The sequence below is a fragment of the Hemitrygon akajei genome, chromosome 32 (genome assembly GCF_048418815.1).
Source record: "Hemitrygon akajei chromosome 32, sHemAka1.3, whole genome shotgun sequence".
Taxonomy (NCBI): domain Eukaryota; kingdom Metazoa; phylum Chordata; class Chondrichthyes; order Myliobatiformes; family Dasyatidae; genus Hemitrygon; species Hemitrygon akajei.
Genome location: NC_133155.1, coordinates 18,533,484 through 18,546,814, shown reverse-complemented (window position 1 = coordinate 18,546,814; position 13,331 = coordinate 18,533,484). Strand labels below are relative to the sequence as shown.

Sequence of the window (13,331 nt, the reverse complement as noted above, 5' to 3'; positions counted from 1 at the left end):
GTGCAGCTGGCACACCACACTGTAGCGCTGTTGGTCAGGATGGTTTCAATCGCGCTTCTGTAGAAGTTAAGCAACAGCTTTTGTGGGAGTTTGGCCTGTTTCAGCTTTCTGAGGAAGAAGAGTCTTTGTTGTGCCTTTTTTTTTTACAAGCAGCAAGGTGTTGGTGGTTCATGTCAGCTGTTTTGACAACATAACTCCAAGGAACTTTAGGTTTTCCACACTTCCCACTACCTCCCCATGTATATGAAAATTCATTCTTCCCAGAAGTTATTTCAGAGCAATAATACTTCTCCTTTGTTTCAGCAGGGCAAATGCATCCTGACATTAAAATAATAATACAGTTAAAGTCCTGTTTTAGATTTTATTCTGAACTCAATCAACCGAGCAAGAGGTGAGATAGATTATATTCAACTTAAGCACTTCAGTTACTATACTGAGAAAGTCAGTTATTTATTGTACTTTATCAAATCCTGCAAGTTAAATGCAGGAGGTGATGGGGTTATCACTATAAAAAGTACAGTTTGGATTAGAGCTAAGTGCTAAGGTCTGTCAACTCAGTTCCTATAATAATAGATCTCAAGTCAAAGTAAATCCTCCCACAGCTTTACTGCTTTAACCTTACATTTGGTCAAAATTAAAACTATAATCTGATATCCAGGCTCAGGCATCCAATTGATGGATATGTGTCAAATTGCAAATGAACTTGGGCAGACAGAATTCATTTGCTTCATGTCATAAATCCTTCATAAAGCAGTTGTGATAACCTTCAGAGAGTCTATGAGAAGTTTGAAGGCCAGAATTTCACACTGCTATAGGTAGCAGTATTCTTCTCAAGGATGTTGTTCAAGTAGATATAAATGCTTTTCCGCTTTTAACCTGGAAATAGATTTTCTAAAGATTGGATCCCAAAATAAGAATAGTTTTGAACATGCATAACCAAGAAAAACTTTCTTGGGCAAGACTTTTTTTGACTAATCATTGCTCCTTCAATAGACTGCACTTTGCAAGTTTCACTAACTATAGTCTGGAAAATATTGCTGCTCCAAGACTTCAGGAATATTTACCTTGAAATTCCCTTTCAGTTATAAGCACCCTGTCTTGCCCTTTTTTTTTCCTTTCCAGTCCTGATGAAGGGTCTTGGCCTGAAATATTGACTGCTTATTCCCCTCCACAAATGCTGCCTGACTTGGTTCTTCCAGCATTTTGTGTCTGATGCTCAAGATTTCCAGCATCTGTAGAAAATCGTGCTTGTACTGAAAATCCTACTTTTCATGGCGATTCTGTGTTGAAATTGGCAACTCCAGGTATTGGAAGTGCATTGCACATTGTGCGTCAAATTTGTGTAGATGCTTTTCTTGTCAGATGCACATAAAGTTATGGATTTCATACTGCAATATTCACATCAAGTGTGCAAAGATAAATGAGGTTGTATTATATCAAAGGGTTGATATTGACAAGGGTTTTGTACTCCTTTTTACTCTAAGGGAGTCTCTCTTCTCTGGTGCTGGCCCCACACAGAGGACCTAGCTCCAGTAGGTTCCCTTTAACATGAAAAGATCTGCAGGTTCAGGAAATCCAAGCAACACACACACACACACACACACACACACACACACACACACACACACACACACACACACACACACACACACACACACACACACACACACACACACACACACACACACACACACACACCATCCATGGGGAAAAAAGTAAGCAGTCCACACTTTGGGCCAAGACTCTTCATCAGGACTGGGAAAAAGAAGAGAGGTCAGAGCAAGAAGGTGGGAGGAGGAGAGGAAGAATTGAAAGGTGGCAGGTGATAAGTGAAACCGGGGGGGGGGGGGTGGGTGGAGGGGTGAAGTAAGTTGTTGGAAGGTTGATTGGTGAAAGAGATAAAGGGCTAGAGAAGGGGGAAGACTATGGAAGAAAGGGAAGGGGGAAGAGCACCAGAGGGAGGTGATGTGCAGGTGAGGAGATAAGATGAGAGAGGGAAATGGAAATGTGAGAATGGTGGGAGTAGGGGCAATTACCAGAACTTTGAGAAATCGATGTTCATACCATCAGGTTGGAGGCTAGCCAGATGAAATATGAAGTGTTGCTCCTCCAACCTGAGTGTGAACTCATTGCCGCAGTAGAAGAGGCCATGGACTGATGCCGGGAGGGGAGTGGGAAGTAGTATTGAAATAGAGGGCTGATGGGCAATCCTGGTCTTTCTCATGGGTGGAGCACAGGTTCTTGGGGGAATTGGTCTCCCAATCTACGTCGGGTCTCACCAGTATACAGGAGGCCACACCAGGAGCACCGGACACAGTGTACGACCCCAACAGACTCACAGGTGAAGTGCCGCCTCACCTGGGAGGACGGTTTGGGGCCCTGAATAGTAATGAGAGAGGAGGTGTAGGGGCAGGTGTGGCACTTGTTTTGCTTGCAAGGATTAGTACCAGGAGGGAGATCAGTAGGGAGGGAGGAATGGAGGAGGGAGTCACGTAGGGAGCAAGAGGGGGTGGTGGAATGGAAAGATGTGCTTGGTGGTGGGATCCCGTTGGAGATGGCCCTTTACTCCTTTACTTGCTGGTCTACTTTGGTCCCATTCTATCACCTCCAACAACTGCTCTCCCTTTGGTAACAATCTCCGTATCATCTAGATACATGCGTGCCCTCAGCATTTTCTAGGATTTCCTTGTCACCTCCTATGGGGCATGTCGTTCAGGTCACTGCATAGTGCACAGTTTTAGTCACAGACCGTCAACGTACAAATTCATTTGTACCTGGTGTCTAAAGAGCTGGGCATAGCCTGGTTGACCAGCACAAGGTAAGGCCTATCCCTTGTATGATGCATAAAGGATTTTCCGGGGTTGTGGTGGGTCCAGGAGAACAAACAAGAGAGGTGAGACGGCAAAGTTTTTAGAGTAAGGGTAGCCTATTGATAACCAATGGTCATGGAGTCTTGGGCTGTGTGAAACTCACCTGCACCTATTCCCTCCCCTATCCCTGCCTGATCATCAACAAATCAACCAAATTACTCCCAGTATTGATTACCCCAGTGAGAACCCATGCAGGAATTTATTAACTGTCCCATCCACTTCCCTGACAGTTCTCAGTTCCAGATCCCAGTGACTAATACATTCCTTCAACTCTGATACTGACAACTGATTACCCCCACATCCCAACCTGTCATTACAGACAGCTCCCTCACCTTCATCTGAAATGTCAAACCCCCCCCCCCCCCCAGTGTTGTATTTCACATGGCAAGGACTGAACCCAAGTGTGGAGGAAAGAAAGACTCCTATGAAGAGATGGTGACCAAGATTTAATGATAAAAGTCCCAGAAAAAACCTCATGGTTCAACTGAACGACACCACAGGATGTAACGTTCGGAAAACCAGGACCCCACAATGAACTGGCGTCCACTTCATCACAAAACGTTGAAACCCCATGCCAGTCCAAAACAAACTTAACATGATTAAACTGAAAGCACCAGGGATGGAATTAATGATTCTCATTAAAAGAACAATTAACAAATTCAGGTGCTGGAGAAACATAGGAGCCCAACTCTCTCCTGCTCCCAGTACAGGCCAGGAGGGCTAATTGCACCCAGCCCATTGATACCACATGACCCTAGACTCCATTATCAATGGGTCATCCTCTCTCCATACACTTCCTGATCTCGCCTCTCTTGCCTTGTCCTCCTGAACCAACCACAATCCTGGAAAGTCCCTTACACACCAAGAATCACAGCATCATAAAAGGGATGGACCTTACCTTGTGTAAGGTCAACTAGGTCGTGACAAGCTCTTTGCACCAGATACAAATGAATTTGAAGGTTGATGGTCTGTGACTAAAACAGTGCACTATACAGTGACAGGACGATGCACCCCTTTAGGAGGTGCCAAGGAAACCCGAGAAAATGTTAAGGATTCCAAGAAGGAAAATGAATCACAGTGTTTAACAACCCGTCATGAACTATTTAAAAAAACACAATAAATTGAAACGGGTAACTCTGGCTGGTAATTTTTTTCTTTTTTTAGCTTGGCTTTTGCCTGCAGTTTAGACAATTTTTAGGCACTGCTGTGATAACCAGACAATATTTTACACTGTTCAATACCTCTAGATTGCATCTCCATAATCCAGCCAAATTTCTCATTACTTTAATAGACCAGATTGACTGCAGAATAAGATAGCACATATTGACTGTATTCTACACTGACCTTAACTTCTGTGGATTGTATTGCAGATCAACAGGGCTCCAGAAACATGATGTCAACAGAAATATAGAACAAAAGCTTGGCTCCTGACCTTGCATTTTGCTAAATGATAGTGCTGTTGTTTTCTAGCAGTCAATTTCAACCTATTCACAAAATTACCAGGGAATGATTTCAAAAGGAAGTGAATGCAATTGTGCAGCATTGATAATATCTATGTGCATTGGATAACATTAGCATATTCAACATACCATTTTGCACAGTGATTGACAGGAGACAACACACAGGGAGTGTGAGTTACATTTTCTTGTAGCATTCACCCTTAGCCATATGGTAATTGAATTGTTGCTTAAGTCCCTAAGCAGCAATTTCTAGCAAAAGTCCCTTGCATTTAGCTTAAAATAGAACCCAGCAAGACTATATCGAACTGTTGACAGGATCTCATTTGCCAAGCTAGCTGATGCATCCAGATATAGATTTTTCAATTAGAAAAGTATCGCAGGATAAGCAATTGTTGCTGTGGGAAATATTAATTGCTGTTCTGGGGAAGATCGATTGAATGGATTATGATTGAAGGTCATAAGGAGATCAGTACGGAATGGGGTGGGGGAGCATGTGAAAGTTTCAAAGTAGTTCTCTATGTTACCAGAAAGCTCAGCCTGAGATATTCTATTTCGCTCTTGCCTGTAGAAAACAAATTATTTTCAGGAACATTGCATTTCATGAGATACATGGCAAAAATGTTTGAAAGTTTGAGAGCTATAGTAAATTTACTTCCTAGATTCAAGCTTCAGAGTGAGCTGATGTTCAAGGTGTCTCTCACACAGATGTTGCCTGAGAGGAGCTTAATGAGGGTAGTAAGAAGATTTATTGTGCAGCGTCAGAAATCAATAGATGTGAAGTATGATCATAGAGATCTGACTCACTCTTTCTTTTGTTGGTCTCTGCTATTGTCGATGAAGAATTGTCCAGCCGAGTAGTCCAGCTGATTGTCATGACAGGTCCTCAGATTAATAACTAGCAGACCATTCTGAAGCCTTTTTGAAAGGAGCCAATTAGATTCACTTGGTATATTTCTCAATTTAGTAAATAGAGCTATCATCTGAAATTCAGCTCTGAGCCCTGGCTCTCTGAATTTCTCTTTGATTTCTTCAGGATATGCGACTGAGTCAGTATGAATCTTAATAGTCAATACAAACCAATGTCATCCCTGAGCTTGCCTGTTCAAGATTCAAGATTGTTTAATGTCATTTCCAGTACACAAGTATAAGGGAGAATTAAATAATTGTTGCTCCAGATGTGATGCAGCACAAAAAAAACAGTGAGATAATGAACACAATATTTAAAAATTTAATAAATATTGCATAAATACATAAGGTAGCTTAAATATTTAGATTTAATGTATGTCCATAATGTGACACTAGGCACAAGGCTAGAGAGGAAATGATGAAGTAGTCATAGTGGGTTCATGGAGAGATGGGTTAGTGGGTGGAGGTGTTGATCAGTCTTACTGCTTGGGGAAAGTAACTGTTACTTTTTAGTCTGGTGGTACTGGTGTGAACGTTCCATAGCCCCTCCCTGAATCAAAGATTCACTCCACATTATTTAAGCAAAGAGATTTTTTTCATCTTCTTCACGTCTTATCCATATGATCTGAAATTGTTAGTTCCAGCAAACAGTTCAAGTTTCAAAGTCTAAAGTAAATTTATCATGAAAGTACATACATGTCACCATATTCCACCCTGTGATCCATTTTCTTGTGGGCATTCACAATAAATACAAGACACAATAGAATCCATGAAATACCACAAACAACCAATGTGCAAAAGACAGCAAACTGTAAATACAAAAAGAGAAAAATAAACAGATTAGTAATGAATAAGTAAGCAATAAAATCAATAAAAATGATTTGTAGAGTTCTTGAAAGTGAGTCCATAGGTTGTGGACCATTTCAGTGTTGGGGTGAATGAAGTTGAGTGAACCTTCTGGTTCAAGAGCCTGATGGTTGAGGGGTACTAACTGATACTAAACATGATGGTGCATTATCTGAAGTTCCTGTGCCTCCTTCCTGGTGGCAGCAGTGAGAAGAGAGCATAGCCTGGATGATAAGTGTCCTTGATGATGGGTGCTGCTTTCCTGCAACAGCACTCCTTTGAAGTATGCTCAGAGGTGGGGAAGACTTTACCTGGGATGGACTGGGCCGTATCGACTACTTCTGTGGACACTTCTGTTCAAGGGCATTGCTGCTTCCATCCCAGGCTGTGATGCAACCAGTCATTGTACTCTCCTCTGCACATCTATAGAAGTTTGAAAAGTTTGTCAAAGTAGAGGTGCTATCATACCCTCTTTGTAATGGCAGTTTTTATACTGTATATAAGCACAGAAATAGATTCCCAGGAAGGTAAATTCATAACAGGAAGCATCAGAACTAAGTCTCCTGCACTTTTCATGCTCAAACTGTGAGCATCACTGGCAAAAAAAAAGCATCTACAGTAGTTACCACAAGATGGTAGCGGGGTTTCTGCTTGAATCACTTGGAACGTTTTTGACTACAGTTTCCCCCCGCTGTCCGAAGGTAGAGCATTCCTATGAAACCGTTTGTAAGCCGAAATGTTTGTAAACGAAGAAGCAATTACCATTAATTTATATGGGAAAAATTCTTGAGCGTTCCCAGACCCAAAAAATAACCTACCAAATCATACCAAATAACACATAAAACCTAAAATAACACAAACATATAGTAAAAGCAGGAATGATATGATAAATATACAGCCTATATAAAGTAGAAATATTGTATGTACGGTGTAGTTTCACTTATCAAAATCAGGAAGACAGCGAGCCAAAATCGATTTGGAGAAAAATATCGGCACATTCACGCTTGCACACGTACACGTATGCGCACACAACTGCCTGCACAGGGCTTCACGGTCATGGTAGTCTTTCTCGGGGTAAACACACGTATAAAGCGGGCGTTTTTTTTTCCGTAAAAGCGAAAATCCTCTTTGGTTAGCGAAAACAGGTACTGATGTAGGTCTTTCGTAACAGCGAGCTGTCGTAAAGCGAGAGTTTGAAAAATGGGGGCCACCAGTACTGGGCAGGAAGTATGTCCCTGCCAATGAGCTTCACTCCAGAATGAGTCTCTCCACAGACAAAGAGAAAACTGGAAACAACTAGGTCTGCGTTTGTAAAGTATGATTCTTTAAGTCTGAGCAAATCTGAATTAAGTATGGTCACTGAACCTGCGCCAAATCATATGTTATATTTGTACTCAAGTAAGGTAGACAGATGACAGAAACTGCATTATCCATGACAATACCCAACAAGCAGACAGATTTCCTCTCCGTGAATGCTTCCGGCTTGCTTTCAAAAACATAACGTTGCGTTCTTCAGCTTGTCCGCACTACCTGGCTATTATCACGTCCTGAATCCTTTCCTGACGGTGCCTTTGAATCTATAAACTGTTGAGAAATGTTAAAAGGAAGGGAATTCTAGAGCCGTAAAAGTATTTATTTGTGGTAACGTGAAAACATATTATTTTGCCCTGCACTGTTTTTACCTTTGCCTTGACTTGCTCACAAAGTGTGAAATTCTGCCCATCACATGGTACTCATGAGATCATTGAATTAAGGCCAGGTAAGGAAGACAAACATCAGCAGCCAACGGCTTCTGGCTACGCATTAGCATTGCCAAAGCACTCCAGCGTTTTCCCTAGATGATAAGGTCCACTTTCCATGGATAGGAGATTGTAAGTTGAAGTATAGAAATGAGAATCAGAAACTTAGACAAACCGTGAGGTGAGGGTCTTGCCTGTAAGCAAATTAATGTAACACGCAGTTGTAGCAGACCTTCAGTAAAGCATCTGGACCAGTGAATGTGCCTGTGAAATATATCATTGTCATTCCAAATGTAAAATGTGTGTAATGCTGCCTTGGAGATTGTTGGCCTCCCAACATATGAAAGGATATGCAGTATTTCCAATTGAAGGAGTGTACTAAGTATTCACCATACTAGTTTCAGTGAAGGCAGTTGTTCCCCACAAGGAGGAATTACACAATTACACTGGCCCAATCCTCTCAAATTTTGAAAGATGTGTGATGATCAGCATTCTAATGGGCTACAAGAATATTTTTACCTGCTGGGAATATCTAGAACTCGTAGTTTAAATATAAGAGCACAGCTTTTCAGGAGCGATAAAAAAGCAAGAGGACAGTAAATCTTAAAAACTTCCTCCCAGGACTGTGCAGGATAACTCAAAAAGAGATTGATAAATTTTGGGTATTAAAGGAAACAAAGTTATTACAGAAAGGGGTGTTGGTCAGCCTGATCTTACTAAATGGAGGAGCAGGTACAGGGGGCCAAATAGCCTATTGCTGCTTGCTTTTCTTGGGTTGTAATGCTTCCTATACCAAAGGGGACCATCCATTTACATTGGTAGTTCGAAACCTTGTCACTAACTACTCTGATATCATCATGATGCAAGGGGCAAACTTCGCCCTGAGAGAATCAGGCCTCCATAATAAGGAATCATATCCCATCTTGCAGCAGTGGCTCATTTCCATCCATTTGTTGTCTTTGTAAACAGTGTCACTCTAAATGTAAACTGTTGAATTCTGTACTCTAACAAGTCTCTATCTTGAAACCAAATTTCCAGCATTTAATTATAAGAAAGCTCCTCCAGTTCCTCCGCGAATGGCTACAAAACCAATTATTTCAGTGACAGCCCAGAGCAGTACAGAGTCAACCCAGGATGCCTACTTTCAGAATGAGGTGACCCGGCCCACTTCCTGGTCAAAAGACATTAAATCCCAGTGCAATTCAATGGACAGTCTCGACAGTACCAAAGCACTGAACCTGGCCTTGGAATCCTTCGCCCCAAGTCGTTCTTCAATGAAGAGCTCCGAGGGAACTGGAATGAATAAAGGCGCCCTGAGTCGCGATGAGCCAAAGCTACAGCCACGCCAAAGGAAGTGGCGGTCATCTGTCGGGATACAGGTTAATCACGTTATTACCTCCTTAACAGAATGAGAATTGATAAATTGACATATTTGTTTTATTGTGTTAATGAACGGATAGCCCACTTGATTTGTTGTCATCTTCCTGTTGCTTTGGTGAGAGCGTCTGACCTGGGGTTGTAAGTTTGAACACAGGAGGCCCTGTTTGGGCCCTGAGAGTTGCAGGGTGCAGTCATAAAGTCCTAAAGTTTAAGCTGCCATGTGATGGGTGTGGATGAAGAGCAGAACCTTGCTTGTGATGGCTCAGGAAGTCAGCAAAACTAGGCTGAAGGATAAACGAAAATAATGAGACTTATCAAAGGAAGTTTACATGGGTGTTCTCAATTGATGTGCACCGGACATACAAGTACAATTTAAACTGATGGGCTCCTGATAAGGTTGCATGAAGATGAAAAGCAAATTGGGAATGGTGTTTATTGTGCTTTATTCTGGGAAAGGCCTATTTCATTTCTGTGGAGTTGAATAAACTAGGGGTCTAGTGATATAATTCCTCAGCCAATATTATTTTACAATTACTGTTTTCCTGTTTTTCAAGAAACTTATCAAGACAAAACTTCTCTTTATCTTTCTGATCAAGAACCAAGATATTTAATGAGAGTTATTTCGACAAGGATTTTTCACAGCTATCAACCTCTGTCTCAAAAGAAATAGAATCCAGGACACATTCTACCATATTACATGTAGCTCCTTTGAACATTAATGGACTATTTTGGTTCCAATATCTCACATTTAATTGTACAGAACAACATATTTTAACTAACATTTAGCTTCTTAACACTGTGAAGGAGTATGAACATGCAAATATCCATTGAGAGCACATGTCATATGATTTATTAAGCTCAAAATCCTTTTCCAGCCAATCACTGCCAACACTGTCATCAGTGCTGACCATTCTAAGATTCTTTAGATGACGTGCACAAAAGTGCATAAATGGTCACATGCAGAAAAGTGACAGGCAGTTTCCGATTATCTCCATGTGGGGATAGCATTGGGGAAAGGGCAGCAAGGCCTCCCATGCTGACTCCTTTGACTGTGGGTCTGAATCAAGTTGGATTCATGCTGATGCTTAGTCTCATGACTCACAATGCATGGTCTGGATGCAGAGGGCCAATTGAGTAAATATACCCTCAGCAGCCCCTCCCTTCCCACCTGTATCAGGGAAGGACATCGTGAGGTTCAGCCAGCCTTTAGCAGTGAATCATTGCCCCAGAACGTACTGACGGCTTTTGACAAGAGACAAAGCTGACAGTGGAGCCTCAGCTACAGGTTTGCTGGCAATGTTTATATGCTTATAATATACAGAAGCAATTAAAAATCATTGAAGTTGCATTTTGTATTTTTTAAATTAAAAATATTTGCAACATTTTAAGAAATAAAAAGTGATAAAATTGATTAAAGGTACATTAAAACACTAAAAGATTATTAAAGTTTTAACAGAAAGTAAGACAAATTAAAAATAAATAGCTCAGTTTCCTCATAATTTCCAGATTCTTATAGAATGAATATAAGTTTTTGATTGCAATCCATGTCCAATAAAATGGACCCCCATCTCATTGTTGGGGGAGAAAGCAATGTGCTGGAGTTACTCATAGAACATAGAACTCACAGAACAACTCATTGGGTTGAACTGTATCGTGAGGGAGGGGAAGGAATTATGAAGATATTGTTCCCCTACAGATATTGCTGAACCCACTAAGTTCCTGCAGCAGGTTGTCTGTTATCCCAGATTCCAGCATCTGCAGTGTCGGGAAATCTGGCACTTCTAGACTCGGCCACTAGGCTTTCGATAGAATCCGGAGTCGGGGCAAGGCAAGCACATATCCCCAAATTTAATGTGCACATCCACTGGGAGACATATCTCTGAGGCTCACCTACCGTGGGGCCATCACACGCCAGCAGCTCCCTTTGGAGTGTGGCAGCAACAACCAGTGCAAGTTCACCTGTTGTTCCCGGAAGGGAAAGCTGGGGAAGTTTCCCACATGTCAACATGGCCCAGGGAAGTTCATTCCTGTAATTAACTCCTTCTGTCAAAGTGGGTAACTTCCAGCATCTGCAGTTTTCTTTCCTCTCCCTATCCTAAGCCCTTTTGTACACTAATGAAGTTATAGAATTGCAAAACTGATGTTTATTATTCTCCACAGTTACAGTCATGCCATCCTTCACCTCCAACAGGTCCTTCGAGAAGAGGCGACTATGCTGATACTGGCTTTGCAATGGCAATTTCCCAAATTTGGTGTATTTTCTATGTTAGCAGGCTGCTGTCCGTGAGTTAAAGGCTCCCCGTTATGTTCCTGAGATTTACGCAATCTGTTCTCTGAGACTAGTATTATTTATTTATTTGCACATTTATTAATCACATGTTTATGGAAGCATAGAGTGAAATGCACCCTTTGTGTTAACAACCAGCACAAGCTAAGGACGTGCAAGTGTCAGTACATAGTCCGGCACCGACGTAGCATCCCCAAAATGCCCAACGGAACATAACAAAGCAAAACATACCAGCAACATCGAAACAAGTCCCACCCACCCTCATCCACAGCCCTGCAACCCCAGGATAGGCCATCTTTGCTCTCCAGCCTCCAGCGGACTTGTGGGTTCGCAGGCAAAGGGCCCTCGACTTCCACAGTGAACTCGCTGTTGTTACTTCACACGACTAGCTACTTATGAGTGTGAGGTGCCGTGCCGTCTCCATTATCGCATCCGTAGCTGGCTCAAAGCTGTTTAGGAAACCGGCCCTAACATGGTGGCACAAGTCAATTACCTCACAAGATGTCATCGCATATGTTAGACAATATCACATTATGAAACTTGTACAGTAATGCTCACTGCCGTTACGTTTCTACTGAAACAATGTCTTTGTGGAAGGAATGCTAATCATGGGACTACTGTCTTTAATATCTTGAACCAGTGAAGGTACTTTAGTTAGTTCATGATGTCATAAGGAACTTTGTGACATCAGAGCAACATCATAAGGAATGTACCTGTATGTCTTGTTTCTCGATAACCATGAGTTAAAAGCAAAGTATTGCCAACTTCATATTCCCTGACCACCACTCGTGTTGCTAACGAACAGTAACTCGTGATCTGGGAATGTGCAGTTTTCTGGTATAAGTTACCAACCAGGTCCCAAAGAGCTTAGCATTTACCTCTAATCGTGGGTTTACGTGTGTAGCATTTTTTTTTAACTTTGGGAAAATGTGGAAGAGTTCTGAATGTCAGAATGTGAGTTTGGTTGTAAAATATTGAAACAAGGAAAACAAATGAATACTTAGAACTGAAAACAGTTTGCTTGCAGTAAGCAAAAAAAAAGTCTTCTACAAAATGTTGCAGACAAAACAGAGACAAAACTATTTTGTACAGCAATGTATTATTTATTATTTTCTTTTTATTGGTTGAAAAACAGAATTTGCATTTAAAGAAAAATGTCACTAGCTTCTTAGTGGAAATTATATCAGCCGTTGAGCAGCCTGTTGTTGGAGATCCATGCATCTATGTTTGAGAGTATATATCTTAATCCATTACGTTCATGATGCCGTTCCTGTTTCCTGTTTTAACTCCCTCTATGCTAGGCCCAAAGCTCAATCCATCATCGCTAACTGGGTTGTTGTCGATCACTTTAAGGAGTTTCTCAGTTGGCTTTTAGAAAGATTATGTTATAAAGAAGGAAGTCAATCACTAGTACACTAATATTCTTTTAAAATAAATGTGAAAGCATATCTCTCAAAATCAGATCCACCAATCGAAAAATCATTTTAAATATACACAAGAGACATCAGCATTCATTTGAATAATTGGGCTCTCCCCCTATAGATCAAGTTCTCTCTAGTACTGGACTATTGCTAGTAGGATCTAATTAAAGCTTAGAATGGCATTTTGAATGTAATGGATTAAGATACATACTCTCAGAGTCTTGCTGCATGGCTCCTGTCATCAGGCAACTCAATGGCTAATATTCCACTGAAAAGCCAATGCCATTTCTTTTTAAATGCAAATTATTTTCTCATGCAAAAAATACATTACTGCATAACATGGTTCTATCTCTGTAAAGTATGTGAAGGCAATCTGTGATATTCTGTAAAGTCCAATGTTTTGAATGTTCTTTGTTTTTTTT

The 13,331-nt window shown here is 41.2% G+C and overlaps 1 protein-coding gene across 6 annotated transcripts in view; it reads left to right on the top strand.

The window, feature by feature from the left end:
- Positions 1 to 13,331, top strand: part of LOC140719550 (disks large-associated protein 2-like) — a 700,090-nt gene that overhangs the window by 666,246 nt on the left and 20,513 nt on the right. For all 6 annotated transcript variants that reach the window (XM_073034242.1, XM_073034241.1, XM_073034239.1 and 3 more), the window contains one exon: positions 8,860 to 9,200. In XM_073034242.1, the coding sequence (XP_072890343.1) occupies positions 8,860 to 9,200 (341 nt within the window). The remainder of the gene's footprint in view (positions 1 to 8,859; positions 9,201 to 13,331) is intronic.